The sequence below is a fragment of the Danio aesculapii genome, chromosome 3 (genome assembly GCF_903798145.1).
Source record: "Danio aesculapii chromosome 3, fDanAes4.1, whole genome shotgun sequence".
Lineage (NCBI taxonomy): Eukaryota > Metazoa > Chordata > Actinopteri > Cypriniformes > Danionidae > Danio > Danio aesculapii.
In genome coordinates this window covers 45611072-45624865 of record NC_079437.1, presented here as the reverse complement: position 1 = coordinate 45624865, position 13794 = coordinate 45611072, and the positions used below count along the sequence as shown (strand labels likewise).

At 36.5% G+C, this 13794-nt stretch overlaps 1 protein-coding gene across 1 annotated transcript; it reads right to left on the bottom strand.

The window, feature by feature from the left end:
- Positions 1-2953: 2953 nt before the first annotated feature.
- lpar2a (lysophosphatidic acid receptor 2a) lies at positions 2954-11953 on the bottom strand. Its single transcript, XM_056454109.1, has 3 exons — positions 11724-11953; positions 10367-11292; positions 2954-3372 (listed from the first exon to the last, which is right to left on the bottom strand). Exons 2-3 carry the CDS (start codon positions 11103-11105, stop codon positions 3041-3043), a joined length of 1071 nt encoding a protein of 356 aa, XP_056310084.1. The 5' UTR covers positions 11106-11292; positions 11724-11953; the 3' UTR covers positions 2954-3040.
- Between the last annotated feature and the right edge of the window lie 1841 nt (positions 11954-13794).

Genomic DNA, 13794 nt, shown 5'->3' with positions numbered 1-13794 from the left:
GATGATGGCTGAATTGTCAGTTTTGGGTGAACTATCCCTTTAAATGTTTGACTAATCACTATAGGTGGGGTTTCAATTCTGGGTGAATTAAAAAAAAAATCCTACAATCTTCAATAATGTGATATACACTAACTGGCCACTTTATTAGGTACACCTGTCCAACTGGTCGTTCATGCAAATTTCTAATCAGCCAATCACATGGTAGCAACTCAGTGCATTTAGGCAAGTAGACCTGGAGACATTTAGAAAGAATTTAGTCAGAATTTGGCATCAACAACATGAAAGCATGGATCCATCCTGCCTTGTATCGATGGTTCAGGCTGCTGGTGGTGGTGTAATGGTGTGGGGGATATTTTCTTGGCACACTTTGGGCCCATTAGTGCATCGTGTCAACGCCACAGCCTACCTGAATATTGTTGCTGACCATGTCCATCTCTTTATGACCACAGTGTGCCAATCTTCTGATGGCTACTTCCAGCAGGATAACGCTCCATGTCATAAAGTTCGAATCATCTCGGGCTGGTTTCTTAAACATGACAATGAGTTCACTGTACTCAAATGGCCTCCACAGTCACCAGTGCTCAATCCAATAGAGCACCTTTGGGATGTGGTGGAATGAGAGATTCGCATCATTGATGTGCAGTCGACAAATCTGCAGCAACTGCGTGATGCTGTCATATTAATATTGACCAAAATCTCTGTGGAATATTTCCAGTACTTTGTTGAATCTCTGCCACAAAGGATTAAGGCAGTTCTGGAAGCAAAAGGGGGTCCAACCCGGTACTATTAAGGTGTACCTAATAAAGTGGCCGGTGAGTGTATTTCCAGCTTGAACTTAATATTAAATAGAGCGCATAGTTTTATTTTATATATACTTTAGACACTGATTAAAGATTACCAACAGAAATTTAGCTTCAGCGCAAGATCATTGTGAGCAAATAAAGTCAATTTCAGCAGCATGGTAAGACTAGCTACTCTTTACTTTGGCTGTTTGCTTTTCCACTCCAGCTTCGTGCTGCTTCAAAATGGGTGGGATAATGTGAGGAATAATTAATGACAGGCCACTTGGCTTTGTGAAGTGGCTTCATTACAGCCCTGTAGAGTAAAGACACTCGATTGCGCTGCCTCTACTAACGTGACATCATTCTGGATTCTTCCCCCCATGCAGGACCCGCTGCTCTGACACCAGTGAGAGGAACATCTGCATCTCATCTGCTGACCTCGATACAGCCATCTTATGCTGCGTCCAGCAGTTTCAAATGATCCCACAAAGGCTGTTACTGGCAGTTTACTTCAATCAAGTCTCGTTGCAAGTCCAACGATACGGGTACATTTTTGTCCGAAGCGAATTACAAATAAGGCGCGTAGTGATGATTCCATCTCACCAATCAACCATCTTCAGTGTTTACGCATCACATTTTGGTAACAGTACTCGCTTGGAACCACAGCTGAAGTGGTACTTAAGGAAAAGTATCAGGTAGTAGATCTTGTACACAGTGGTAAACCCTGCGTAATGGAGCCGTACCAGGTAGTGGCCCCACTTGTCGAGAAGAGTATAAACCATACTGTAGGTCGCAAAATGGATTCCTGGAGGGCCGCAGCTCTGCACAGTTTTGCTCAAACACACCTGATCTAACTAATCAGTGTTCAAGAGTAGTCTTGACCACCTTAATTAGTTGGATCAGGTGTGTTTGATTAGAGTTGTAGCAAAACTGCAGAGCTGCGCCCCTCCAGGAATTAACCTTGAGATCTATGGTATAAACAGAAGTCAGAGCTATCTCCAAATAGGCAGGTCAGCTCCGAGTGGGTGGGATTTGAGCTCCAAGTGGGCTGTCCAAACCTCCTGGAGTTTTCATTGATCTATTTTTTTTCTCCTACATCAGTGTTTCTCAACCATGTTCCTGGAGGACCACCAGCACTACATGTGTTGGATGTCTCCTTTGATTGTCACACCTATTTCAGGGCTGCGTCCGAAATCCCCTACTACTCTCGGTAGGTACTGCATTTGAATTTAAATGTACTACTCGACCGTTAGAATAGTGTGAATTTAACTCGGACGTATTAAATCTGTCATTTTGTCATCATCACATGACCTACCCGCATCAGTCGCGTCGATTTTACCATTCATGAATTCTCTCACGGTGCAGCATGGGATAGCGTAGTGTCCATACAATGCACACTTCAGAATCTCATTGGAAGTAGTAGGTCATCCGGGTAATTCTCACATACCGTTTTTTGAATTCTATAAGCATACTGATTTTAGCGTACTATATAGTATAAAAGCGCTTTCAGACGCAGCTCAGGTCTTTCAGTCTGTGCTCATGATCTGAATCAGGTGTGTTTAGTTAAAGACACATGGAAAATGTCTGGTGGTCCTCCAGTAACGTGGTTGAGAAACACTGTCCTACATGACACGGAGTACAAACTACTGTTTAAATAACACCTACTTAAACCCTACCTAACAGTAACCTGTTGTGTTTTAGTAACATCTACACCTATCACAACCCTAAACCAAACCTACATGTGGTGTAGTCCCTCCCATTTGGAGCTCTCTGGGCTGCAGCGATACCTACTTATATTTGTCAGTTCTGACTTGAGGACTAAAGGTAGAGCCACTAAAACATATACTGTGCTGTTTAGTGTGTAAGTGTGCCATTTGGGACGCAGCTACATTTTGTAAACGTGTAATCAGACCTTTTAACTGAGCCTAATATGGGCATTGTAAAGGATTTTGAAAGTATAATTTGTAAAGGAAATCAGAATTGTGCACCTATTTTTCTGATCTCATTCCCAGCATAACAAAACGTCCCATAAACTGTTTTTTTCTGAATATTAATGCCTGTGCTTTGGAAAAAGAAAAACTTCCTGTGGGCAGCGGACCGACTAAGCGGCACAAAAGGGCCCGATACATCCATTGTCAAACGGAGACAAAAACACGCACCAAAACAAGCTATCAAAAATGAAGTATTATTTACTCTTTGTACTCATTTCACTAAGCAAATACAAAGTCATTTATTTACAGGGAGAAATGGTTTTTCTATCAAGACAATAGACTTTGTGGAGGAGCGGGCTCTGGGCTGCTGGAGTTCTGGTTGTTTTTCTCGGGGGGAGCCCCTGTTTTCACAGGCTCGAAGCGGATGCCAGAAGGCCCCTCGTGTGGCTGCATTCTTCTCCAAGGGAAGCAGAGAATGCGTTTGTAGGTGGTCCTCATGTCCTTGTCCCGAAAAGAGTAGATGATGGGGTTCACCAGAGAGTTGCACTCGGCCAGAACCAGGCAGTACTTCTCATACTTCAGCACATGACATTCGATGCACTTCAGACCATCCAGGAGGAGGATCACCAGACCTGGAGTCCAGCAGATCACAAAGGCACCTGAGGAGAAAATAGGTCACACACACACACACACACCAAGTTAATGAGTGCAGGGCCGGGTACAGATTGGTTTATGAGGGCAAGCCACTGCAGCGTGCAAAACAAATGTATCACTATGCAGCGCTTTTCATACTGTTAGAACTTGCATATATTTCTGCAGATAAAGATCAGAGAGCATGAGGTGATATTTGCACAAAACTGCATAACATTCTAAACCATTTACAATTTAATGAGCCTAAAATAAAGTTTAGCTGGTAACAAGAACACTTTGAACTTCAGTTCAGTTCTTTAATGCATTAAGTGTCAAATGATCAATATTCATTCCAGGATATCATTTTTATTTATAATTGCTTAGCCATTCAAAAATTCCAAAAAGGAGTTAGTTTAATATTTATTAATCATATTCTATTCATTTTTAGAATTGCGTCTGTTATGGTACATCTGGGACTAAATTTTTTTGATAAAACTTTTATTAGTTCTATTCTATTTATATTAAAGGTGCAGTAGGGGATCTGCCAAAATGCTAACCATTAGCACAATAGCCAGAGATCAGCTATCAAGATTAAAAGATCCAGGATCTGCCAAATCATCTTAGATCTTTTAAGCAACATACGAAGAATGGACCCCTGAGTGGTTATCTTGATGTATATTCCTTTTCAGGTAGTTAAGCTATATTTTATACTATTATGTTTACTTTGTTTATTACTATACAGCACTTTGGCTCACTTTTGTGGTTTAAAGTGCTCTTGACATAAAAAAATGTAAAGTTATTTAAAACAGTGGTTTCCATAAATATATTAAGCATCAATCAACACATTACAATGCTTTCTACAAACTAGAGTAATGATGCTGAAAATCCTGCTTTAACTCCCAGAATAAATGTAAAGAGTAAAATGCATTTAAAAATATATATTTAAAACTAATAACTAATGTTCTGAAATATTATTTTTATTATATTTTACTTGCATAAATTCACCCTTGAGCACCTTTTTTAAACATCCGAACAATAATTCATACTAAGACTGGGCGATCTGGCAAAAATGCAATCTCGATGTTATTTTCCATATTGAAAGATAATGACATATATTTCAATATAAGTTTTTAATGCTTCCAGATTTAAATGAGTACCACAACAATGACTGAAGCCACAAAAATTAGATAGCTGAAAATGTTATCCCATTTAATGGACTGATAATTTTTCGGTGGCCAAAAATTCGGTGCATCTCTAATATCAACACACTTTTAGATTTGGAATGTTGAACATTTCTGCTGTGTGTTTGGCTCTTAGATCAATATAGAGTAAAAAAAAAAAGTCCAGAGCTTAGCATTGTATTTGGATTAAATGATTGCAATTCAGTATAATATCCTTTATCAAACCCAGCCCTAGTGCATACTATTCTTCAGTTTTATTCATTAAACATTAACTAATTTTGCATGCAATAAAATAATAATGCAATAAATGTTTATTTCTACATGTACTAACACTTACTAAGATTTATAAGTGTGGCTGAAGATCATTGTTAGGTTGTTTAGTTCATGATCATTGTTAGGCATTTTAAGTATTGTAAATAATCTATAGCATAAGTGTCAAACTCAGTTCCTGGAGGGCCACAGCTCTGCACAGTTTAGCTTAACCTAATTAAACGCACCTGATCAAACTACTGGAGTTCTTCAGGCTTGCTTTAAACCCCCAGTTAAGTATTGAAACGGGGTTGGAACTAAACTGTGCAGTGCTGTGGCCTTCCAGGAAATGACTTTGACAGCCCTGATCAATATTAATAATTTTCTACTGATAGTAATAACTTACTATATTAATAAGTTCACAACAATTATGACTTCAGAAATATCTCTACGATTTACAACTATAAAAAAAAGCTTAAATTATCTGATCATTTATTTACTCAAAATCATATTCAGCTTGTTGGTTGCCATAGTTGTTTTAAGATACATTTTTCACATTATTTCTCATTTTATTATGCTCTGATATGTTTATTTATTTGCATATTTTTAAGGATAATTGTGCACATCTTCAGTTTATTTGATTATGTAATGTATAATTACTAGTGGTGTAACGGATCACAGTTGATCTTTACGGATCACAACCTATGGTTCGGAACACACCTGACCCGCAGATTAATACATTGTTTTATTTGTAAATTACTCCTAAATTTGTAATATATATAATATATATTTGAGCCAGCAGCTCTCCTTGCGACCAAATGAGCAACCAAATAAAACTTCAGAGCTTACTTAAATCAATGACAAAAAGAGCTTAGCTCTCCTTTTTCTCTTTGCGGAGTTCTCGATTTTCAAAGTTGTGGTATTCTTTTTGAATCACCCCGTATAATGATGATGGAAGTTGTGGTAGGATATTCAGGATGTGGTGAGTTTCTTAGGTTATTAAAGGTGTTTTCTGTCACTGACACGCATCATTTATTGAAAATGAGACTAAAAATAAATATGGGTTGTACCAATTATAATGGTAGGTTCTACATTTAGCATCATCAGCAACAGCAGTAGTAACAGTGAACAGTGAAAGTAACAGTACTGAATATTTTACCATTTATTTATATTCAGCTGATCATTTCATTTTATTTTTAATAAAAGTACAGCTTCTAAGTTCTGTTTGTTAAAACCAAAAGTTTCTTGCAGTACTGTTTTTGTCATCTCTTTTTGGCTGATCCGAAAAATGGTCCAATCCATGATTAAACCATAATGTGATCTGAACCATGCGATTGGTGATCAGTTACACCACTAATAATTTGCATTTCATTTTCAGGGTTTCTGCAGGTTTCATTAAGTCAAATTTAAGACTTTTTAAGACCATCCAGAATGAAACTTAAGACTTCTATAGGGTTAGATGCCAAGGATTTTCTTAATGGCCCAACAGAAAAATATTTATATGCCCCATCAATAAACAAATTCTAATTGGTAATTTTTTGGACACATATTTTAAATAATGTGTCAAATCAAGTAGACCCTATCTGTACACATGCAAAAAAAATATTTTTTTGCTTTGGCCTTATAGCAATTTTGCATAAAGAATGTTAATGTTGTGTTTATGTATTTATTTAACTTTAATTTTATATCAAGCCTCCCTTGGACAGCTGTTGAGAATTAGCAAGTCTGCTAAAACACTGAAATGCAATTGGTTTGTCCAGTGTAAGTGTGATGTTCATGTCAAATTAGCTATAAATAGAGTTTTGCTAAAGGATTTGAGATGTGTTGTTGGTGATTGAATGCGTGTTGGATCGACTAGGTAGCTTTACATAAACAACAGAAAATTAAAAACAGTTTAAAATAATTTAAGACCTACTACACAATATTTCAGTCAATTTAAGACTTTAAGGCCTAAAATTTTGTTTTTGAAATTTAAGACTTTAAGACCCCGCGGATGCCCTGATTTTGTGTTACTCACAATAACAACATATGTCCAATTGATGCAGTACTCCCACACTTCTTACTAAATAAATTCAAAAGTCTTAGGCTAAAACATAAGGCAACACAAAATAAGCACTTTGTGCTTCAGTTAAAGGTACAAAACAAGCGGATGTTAGAGCAGCCAAACCGGTTTGATAACGTCGTTTGAGCTGATGATAGATATGCTTCATTTTACCTAGAAGACAAGTTAAGGGTTAGTTCACTCAAAAGCATTCCCCCATTTAACCCCACTCTATAATTTTATGAGTTTCTTTCTTCTGTTGGGCACAAAACTGGAATGTTGAAATAAAGCAGTCATTGACATCCATAGTAGGAACAAAAACAATACTATTGAAGTCAGTAGCTGTTTGCATCCTATGATTTTTATGCACATTTTCGAATATTGACCATATTCTTTGCGTATGAGCGGGTGCAGCCATTTGAATTTCTTTGGCTCAAGACTTCTGGTCTCATTCACTTCCATTAATTTTTAGACATTAAAAACAGCTTGTTTTGCTGCCTAATGTTGCAAACTGATATATTTCTATTAGATTATTCTGCTTTGTCTGTATAGTCATGAACACACTTGTTTGTAGAGCGAGTAGTTTGACTTTTCCTAGTCATTTTTCCCATAGGCAGCTGAATCTGAAGTTCTAAAACAAAATCGCAAAAACAAGCGCACTTCCGCATTAAAGAATAAGGTCAATAGCATTAAAAAATGCTTAACGTAAAAGGCTAATACACATACATTTTTTAAGTTTGCATAAAATGTATGCTGACAACTGAGAAGAATAAACATTTTATCCATTGAGAAATGCACATAGACTGTGATGGATCTATATTTCCAGCATGTGCATCAAAAAAGTCATGTGACTTTGCTTCAAGACTATCTGAAATGCTGTTTTGGCCATTCCTAAACGTCTTAGCCAAAGCCCATCATTAAAAAGGGGTTCAGTATTATTACAGTACCTCCAGAACTGTCTTTGGCAGCTGCGCACAGTTGCTTACAGTAGCTTCTCTTACTGCAGGAAATTACCTTTTTCTTTGTGATATTTGGGCTCAGTTTATCAGGAAGTGATGTTTTATTATGTTTATTATGTTTCATTTTATTTGCATCATTGTATGGTAATGGTGCTTCGGTTTCAAATGTTTATGCAATATACCAGTTTTGCATACTAGTTTAATTCTTAGGAGGGAAACATAACTAGTGATATGGTATATCAATAGCAAGGGTGCCCAGACCTTTTCTTATGAAGGGCCAAAGACCAAACTTGATCGAGGCTTGTAGGCCGAAGGTAAATATAGTCACCATAGTTAATTTCCCAATTTGTTTAATAACACTTAAAAAATGACTAGAAAACATTGCTCTATATTAACTAAGGGATCGATCACACCGAAGGCCATTTTTTTGCCGTTGTGCACTGTGTGCTCACAAGTGAAAAAAGTAAACTCTGAGCGTAAAGAGTTACGTTTGTCGCATCTTTTTTTATTCTCCAATCAAATGAAAGCAGTGGCGGTGATAGCAATGTACATTGAGGTGATAGCAATGTTTGTGTTGTCACTACGGAGACTTTTAAAGATAGAGGAAAGACTAGTGGTTACTGTTTTGAGTTATTCGGAGCTGTATGACTTCATAAATCTTGAATTTCACAATATTATTAAATATTAAAATTATACCAATATCAACAGCAACACTCGCATACAATACACAGCTGATTTAGCCGTTGCCTAGCAACATAAAAAGCACACCACACTTTTTTTTGTCAACAAAAAAGGCATTGCGGTACGCCTCACAGTTTTAGAATGAAAAAGCACGTTCGGTGTGATCGGCCCCTTACACAGTACTTTTTTACATTTTATAATGAACTTATTACAGTTAAAACAAAATAATCTAATTTATAAAACAATTACACTAGTTTTTGCCTTGATTTGCTCACTGATGCCTTCTGCATAGTTCTCTATCTGTCGAGTGACAGTATTTACTTTTTATTTTAAAAATCTGATTAATTTACAACATTTAATTCAAACAGTAAAACAAACAGTACCTTTATTTTGATGGTCCATTTGAGTATTAGTAGACTGTTTGCTTAATATCTGTTGATACTGCTCCTAAACAACATTTAACTGACTATAAGAAACTTTGGAAATACATGTCAACTTACCCTAACCAAACAGTCTACTTATAATCTAATGAGAATTAGTTGGCGTGCTATTTGTCACCCCAACCCTCTGCATCATTCTCACTCTGCTCTAAGATGGGATGGTGGGCCAAATCATAGCTTACAATGGGCCAACTTTGGCCCGCAGACCCTACTTTGGGTATCTCTGATCTAAAGTATTAAAAAAAAATCCAATGTTAAGCCAGGGTCACACTGCACTTAGTTCCATAGACTTCCATTCATGCGCTGGTGAACATGAAAGACCGGAAATGCAAGCTCGTGCGACAAGTTTCGCTGTTCGCTACATTGCAAAGTTTAAGTTTGGTGAACTTTGACCTGCAAAATTGTATCATGTGTTTGCGTGAGACAAATTGAAGATCAAAACATGTTCTTACTGTACAGATACTTAAAACATTTTTTACTTTTTTTTTTTTACAAATTATTTTTTAGGGGTTAACCTTTATTATGACGAAGAACAGCAGAGACTTCAGACAGGAAAGCATTGGAAGCAGAGAGAAGGAAAGCATCGACAAAGGACCTTGAGCCGGGAATCAAACTCGGGTCGCCGTAAGCACTACTGTGCTGTATGTCAGTATACTTTACCACTAGGCCTTTTAAGGTCTATTTATTAGGCCCACACAGAATTTGTGCGCACAGATTTTTAGCCCATCATTGAGTCTATGTATTTACTTGTGTTAATGTGTGTAAATGAATATTATCAGTTGAAATTGTTTCACTAATATTATTTTGATATTAATAGTAATAAGAATGTTTATATGATTTATTTACAATACAGTTTGTAAAGTAATATGTTCTGTCTTTTAGTAGAGATATTATATGAGAGACTTGCTGTTTACTAAATAACTGGATCTAATCGAGTTTGCATTGTAAATATTAAAGTTTATTATTTTATATATTAAGTTTAGTTATGATACACCCCAAATAATTCTGCATAAATTCACAGATTTTTTACAATATTCTCAGCAGAAATAGCAAAAAATGTCCATAGAGTCTGTCTGGCCCTACTAATTATCTTGTTTTGTCCCACCCCTTTTCACAGCGCCGTACGACGTAAGTATGCATGCTTAAACTCTAGGGTGACCACAGCATAAGTCTTCAAGTAAGTTATTCTCCAACATTCTTCAGTATATCTTCCTTTGTGTTCAACATAAGAAAAATAGTAAAAAAATAAAATAAACAGTAAATGATGGCAGAATGTTCATTTTTGGGTGAACCATCCCTTTTTTATGCCCGAACATACAACACTACACGCTGACTAACATACAAAAAGTGAACAAGCATAATAGGACCCCTTTAAACTGTCTTAGATTAAGCAAAAAACAACAGTAAATATTTAAACTACACTTTTAAGGCAAAAATGGTAAACTCCATTAGCCCAAAAGTCAAGGCCTTACCCAAAATCATGGACATAGTCTTCATGAGGCTGATAACCGTCTGATTGTTCGAGGGCTGATCTGTGTGAGGGGACATAACTTGACTCCGCCGGCGGACGTAGATGAAGATGTGCGTGTAAACAGCCACCATGATGAAGAAGGCCATGAGGTTGAGGATGGCCCAGAACACTAGGAAGCTGCGCGAGTACAGTGGTGCAACCGTGCTGCAACCTAACGGGTCACACACACAGTTCCAGCCCATGGTGGGCACCAAACCCATGACGACTGCCACCACCCAAATGGTAACTATCAGCATGACCACACGCCGACGGGTCATGGTGGTGTGGAGCTGCATGGTGAAGATGGTCTGGTGGCGCTCAACGGCCACCGCCAACAGGTTGACCACAGAGGCAGTGAGACTCATGTTGATCAATGCCCCACGCACAAACCATTCCTTAATGGTCAAACTGATGGTCCAGGGTCCTGTGTGGAACACTAGATACGAATACGAGATGCCAGCGAAGAGGTCAGCGGCCGCCATGTTTCCTAAAAGGTAATAAATTGGAAAGTGGAACTTTCGGTTGACAATTATAGCCGCTATGACCAACATATTGGCCAGGATGATGAAAACACAAATGGGGAGCCCAAGACCGACCACCACAAAGTCATGAGTGCGCCAGTTTGGACTAATAGGCTTGCCAGTCTTGTTGTAGAAGTAAGACACTGGATTGTCAAAAGCCTCACAGCTGTTAAATACCATTATTAGAGAAAACACTGTAAATCACTCCTCTTCAGAAGTCCATCTGCCAGTTTGGCGGGTTTTTCCTGATGTTGTAATCCTGGTGATGAGCTCAGTTCACCGCCATTTGAAATTATGCTTTTTAACATATCAAACAACGTGCCAGCGTTGTTTGTGGGCGAGGCGTGTCTTTTATTGTTTTCCAACCCTAAAACACAGGAAGACATGAGGACAACAGTGTTATCTGTCCTTATAAGTACAGCACCGGTGAAAAAGTTCACCTTTAACACAGAGAAGATATGAGACCGACTAGCCTTCATCGCAAACACATTACGCTGATTTGATTCCAACCCAAATTAGAAACTAACCGCAGAGTAAACCGAGTAATTACACTCATTACGGTCCCTAAATGCGCTTTTTATTAATTAAAAAAGACATTTCTTACTAAGTAACGCTAGTTGTGGTGGGTAATGATACTTAAATATTTTCTCGACAAACCTGTAAGTATCTGCTGCAGAAACACACCGAGTTCATTCGCCCCTGAGGTGATACACGCTGTACAGTTTGGCTCGGTTGTCAGAACACAAACAACAGCAGCCACTTTCTTTTAAACACGACTCAAGGAAAAAAAACACTTACCGTTGCCAGAGTTTTACAGCAAACAAAGCAAACCCTCATAAGAGCAGCTCGAGGTTGTTGTCCGTGTTTTGGCACGCAGAGACTCGCCGGAAACGCTCTTCATCTGGCGGAGTTTTGTGAAGAAAATCTAAGCGTTCGGGCAGAGATCTGCTAATGATCCCACCTCCCTGAGAGCCCATTCGATAAAACCACCGCCCGAAGATCCAATGAACACGACACCATTGTTGTTTCACACGTCCGATGACAGCTTTACATAGAAGATATTTTAATTTATTTCCCAGACACGGGTGTTTATGGCAAGCCTTTTTCACATTCATTTCTTCAACGACTTTATTTCGATACTAGGCTACTCTTTTACTCAATTAACGTGTTATATAAAAACGTAGATTCATCTAATTATCTGAATATATCATTGATTGAATAGTATGGTTTACCCAAAAGCGAACATTTTTCTCACCATACTCATTCTCAGAACAAATAACTTGATTTTGAAACAAAAAATATGGAAGTCGATGTTGTGTTTCCCCCAACAATCTTTATATATCTGCCTTTGTATTCAACAAATTAAAGAAACTCAAACCGGTTTGGAGCAAGTGGAGGTTGAGTAGCTAAAGTGTAACAGATTTTTCTTGTTGTTGTAAACTATTCCTTGCATTTTTCAATTAGGTGTTTAGTTAATGAGCAGCGCCATTCTGACTTGTCTTTGCAAGTTTCTTTATCAACTGATAAATGTTGTTTGTCATGACAAGCACAACAAATATTATATGGTAACATCATATCAATATTGTGTTTTATTTGTTAACATGAACCAACAATGAACAACAAGCTTTTATTCATGTTAATTTGAAAAAAAAAAATCTTTCAAGTTTCTTTCTTCATTCTCTAAAGATGCTTTGAAGAATGTTTGAGTGATTTCTACTTATAAATACAAGAGTATCTTTTACACACAGACACACAAACACACACACACACAAACACACACACACACACACACACACACACATATATATATATATATATATATATATATATATATATATATATATATATATATATATATATATATATATATATATATAGTGCTCAGCATATATAACTACACCCCTTATAAATCTATCTTTTATTATTTTAATAGGAAGCTATACAATACACTCTAAAAAAAAGAGTTTATTTAACCCAATAGTTGAGTTAAAAATATTTGGTGCTTTGTTGGGTTATTTTTACCCTTTATTATGTTATTTATTTAATATCTCAACCAGTTGGGTTAAACAATTTAATTTCAGCAGTCAACTGATTTAACTGGCACAGAACAGCTGTATTAATATGTGTATGTAATGTTTTTTTGCATTGTGTGCATTTTTAATCAAATTACCTCTCCGTGTCTTGTTTTTTTATTTCACTATTATTCTTAATTACTGATGATACAAATGTGCGCTTCACAGCCGATCTATATTAAATGGATAAAACACTTAAGCGTCAACTTAAAATGTAATGAAAATAAAGCTTTTTCGACATTGTTGAAAACTGCATGTTATTTATTTACACAGACATAATATAAAATTAATACTAGTACTAGTAATAGTAGCAATAGTACTAGCAGTATGTAAAAAAATAACATTTAATCAAAATAACCCAATGCATTGGGTTAAAATAATCCATAGTTGGGATGGTGCTATAAAAACATACAGTTGGGTTATATGTTGGGGTATTTTTAACCCAACTATTTTAACTGAGTATTATTTTTGTGCATATACATTAGATTAATCAGTACTAAAGCCAAATCTAAAGCTTGTCTAACAAAATCACTTACAATAACAGTCCAAAAACTAGTACACACAAATGTATATGTTATCGAAAAACATTAAATACAAATTTAAAAAAGAGGAAAAATCAAGTGAAGCAAAAACAAATGAAAAAATTAGTTGAAATTTTGTATGTTGTAATAATTTTTTTCAATATTTTGCTTGAATTTAATTGTATATCTTTCAATTTCTAAATATGTTTGGTGACTAAAATATTATTTTAATAAATATATCTGTTTAATATATCTGTTTTGTTCAAATGCACCAAT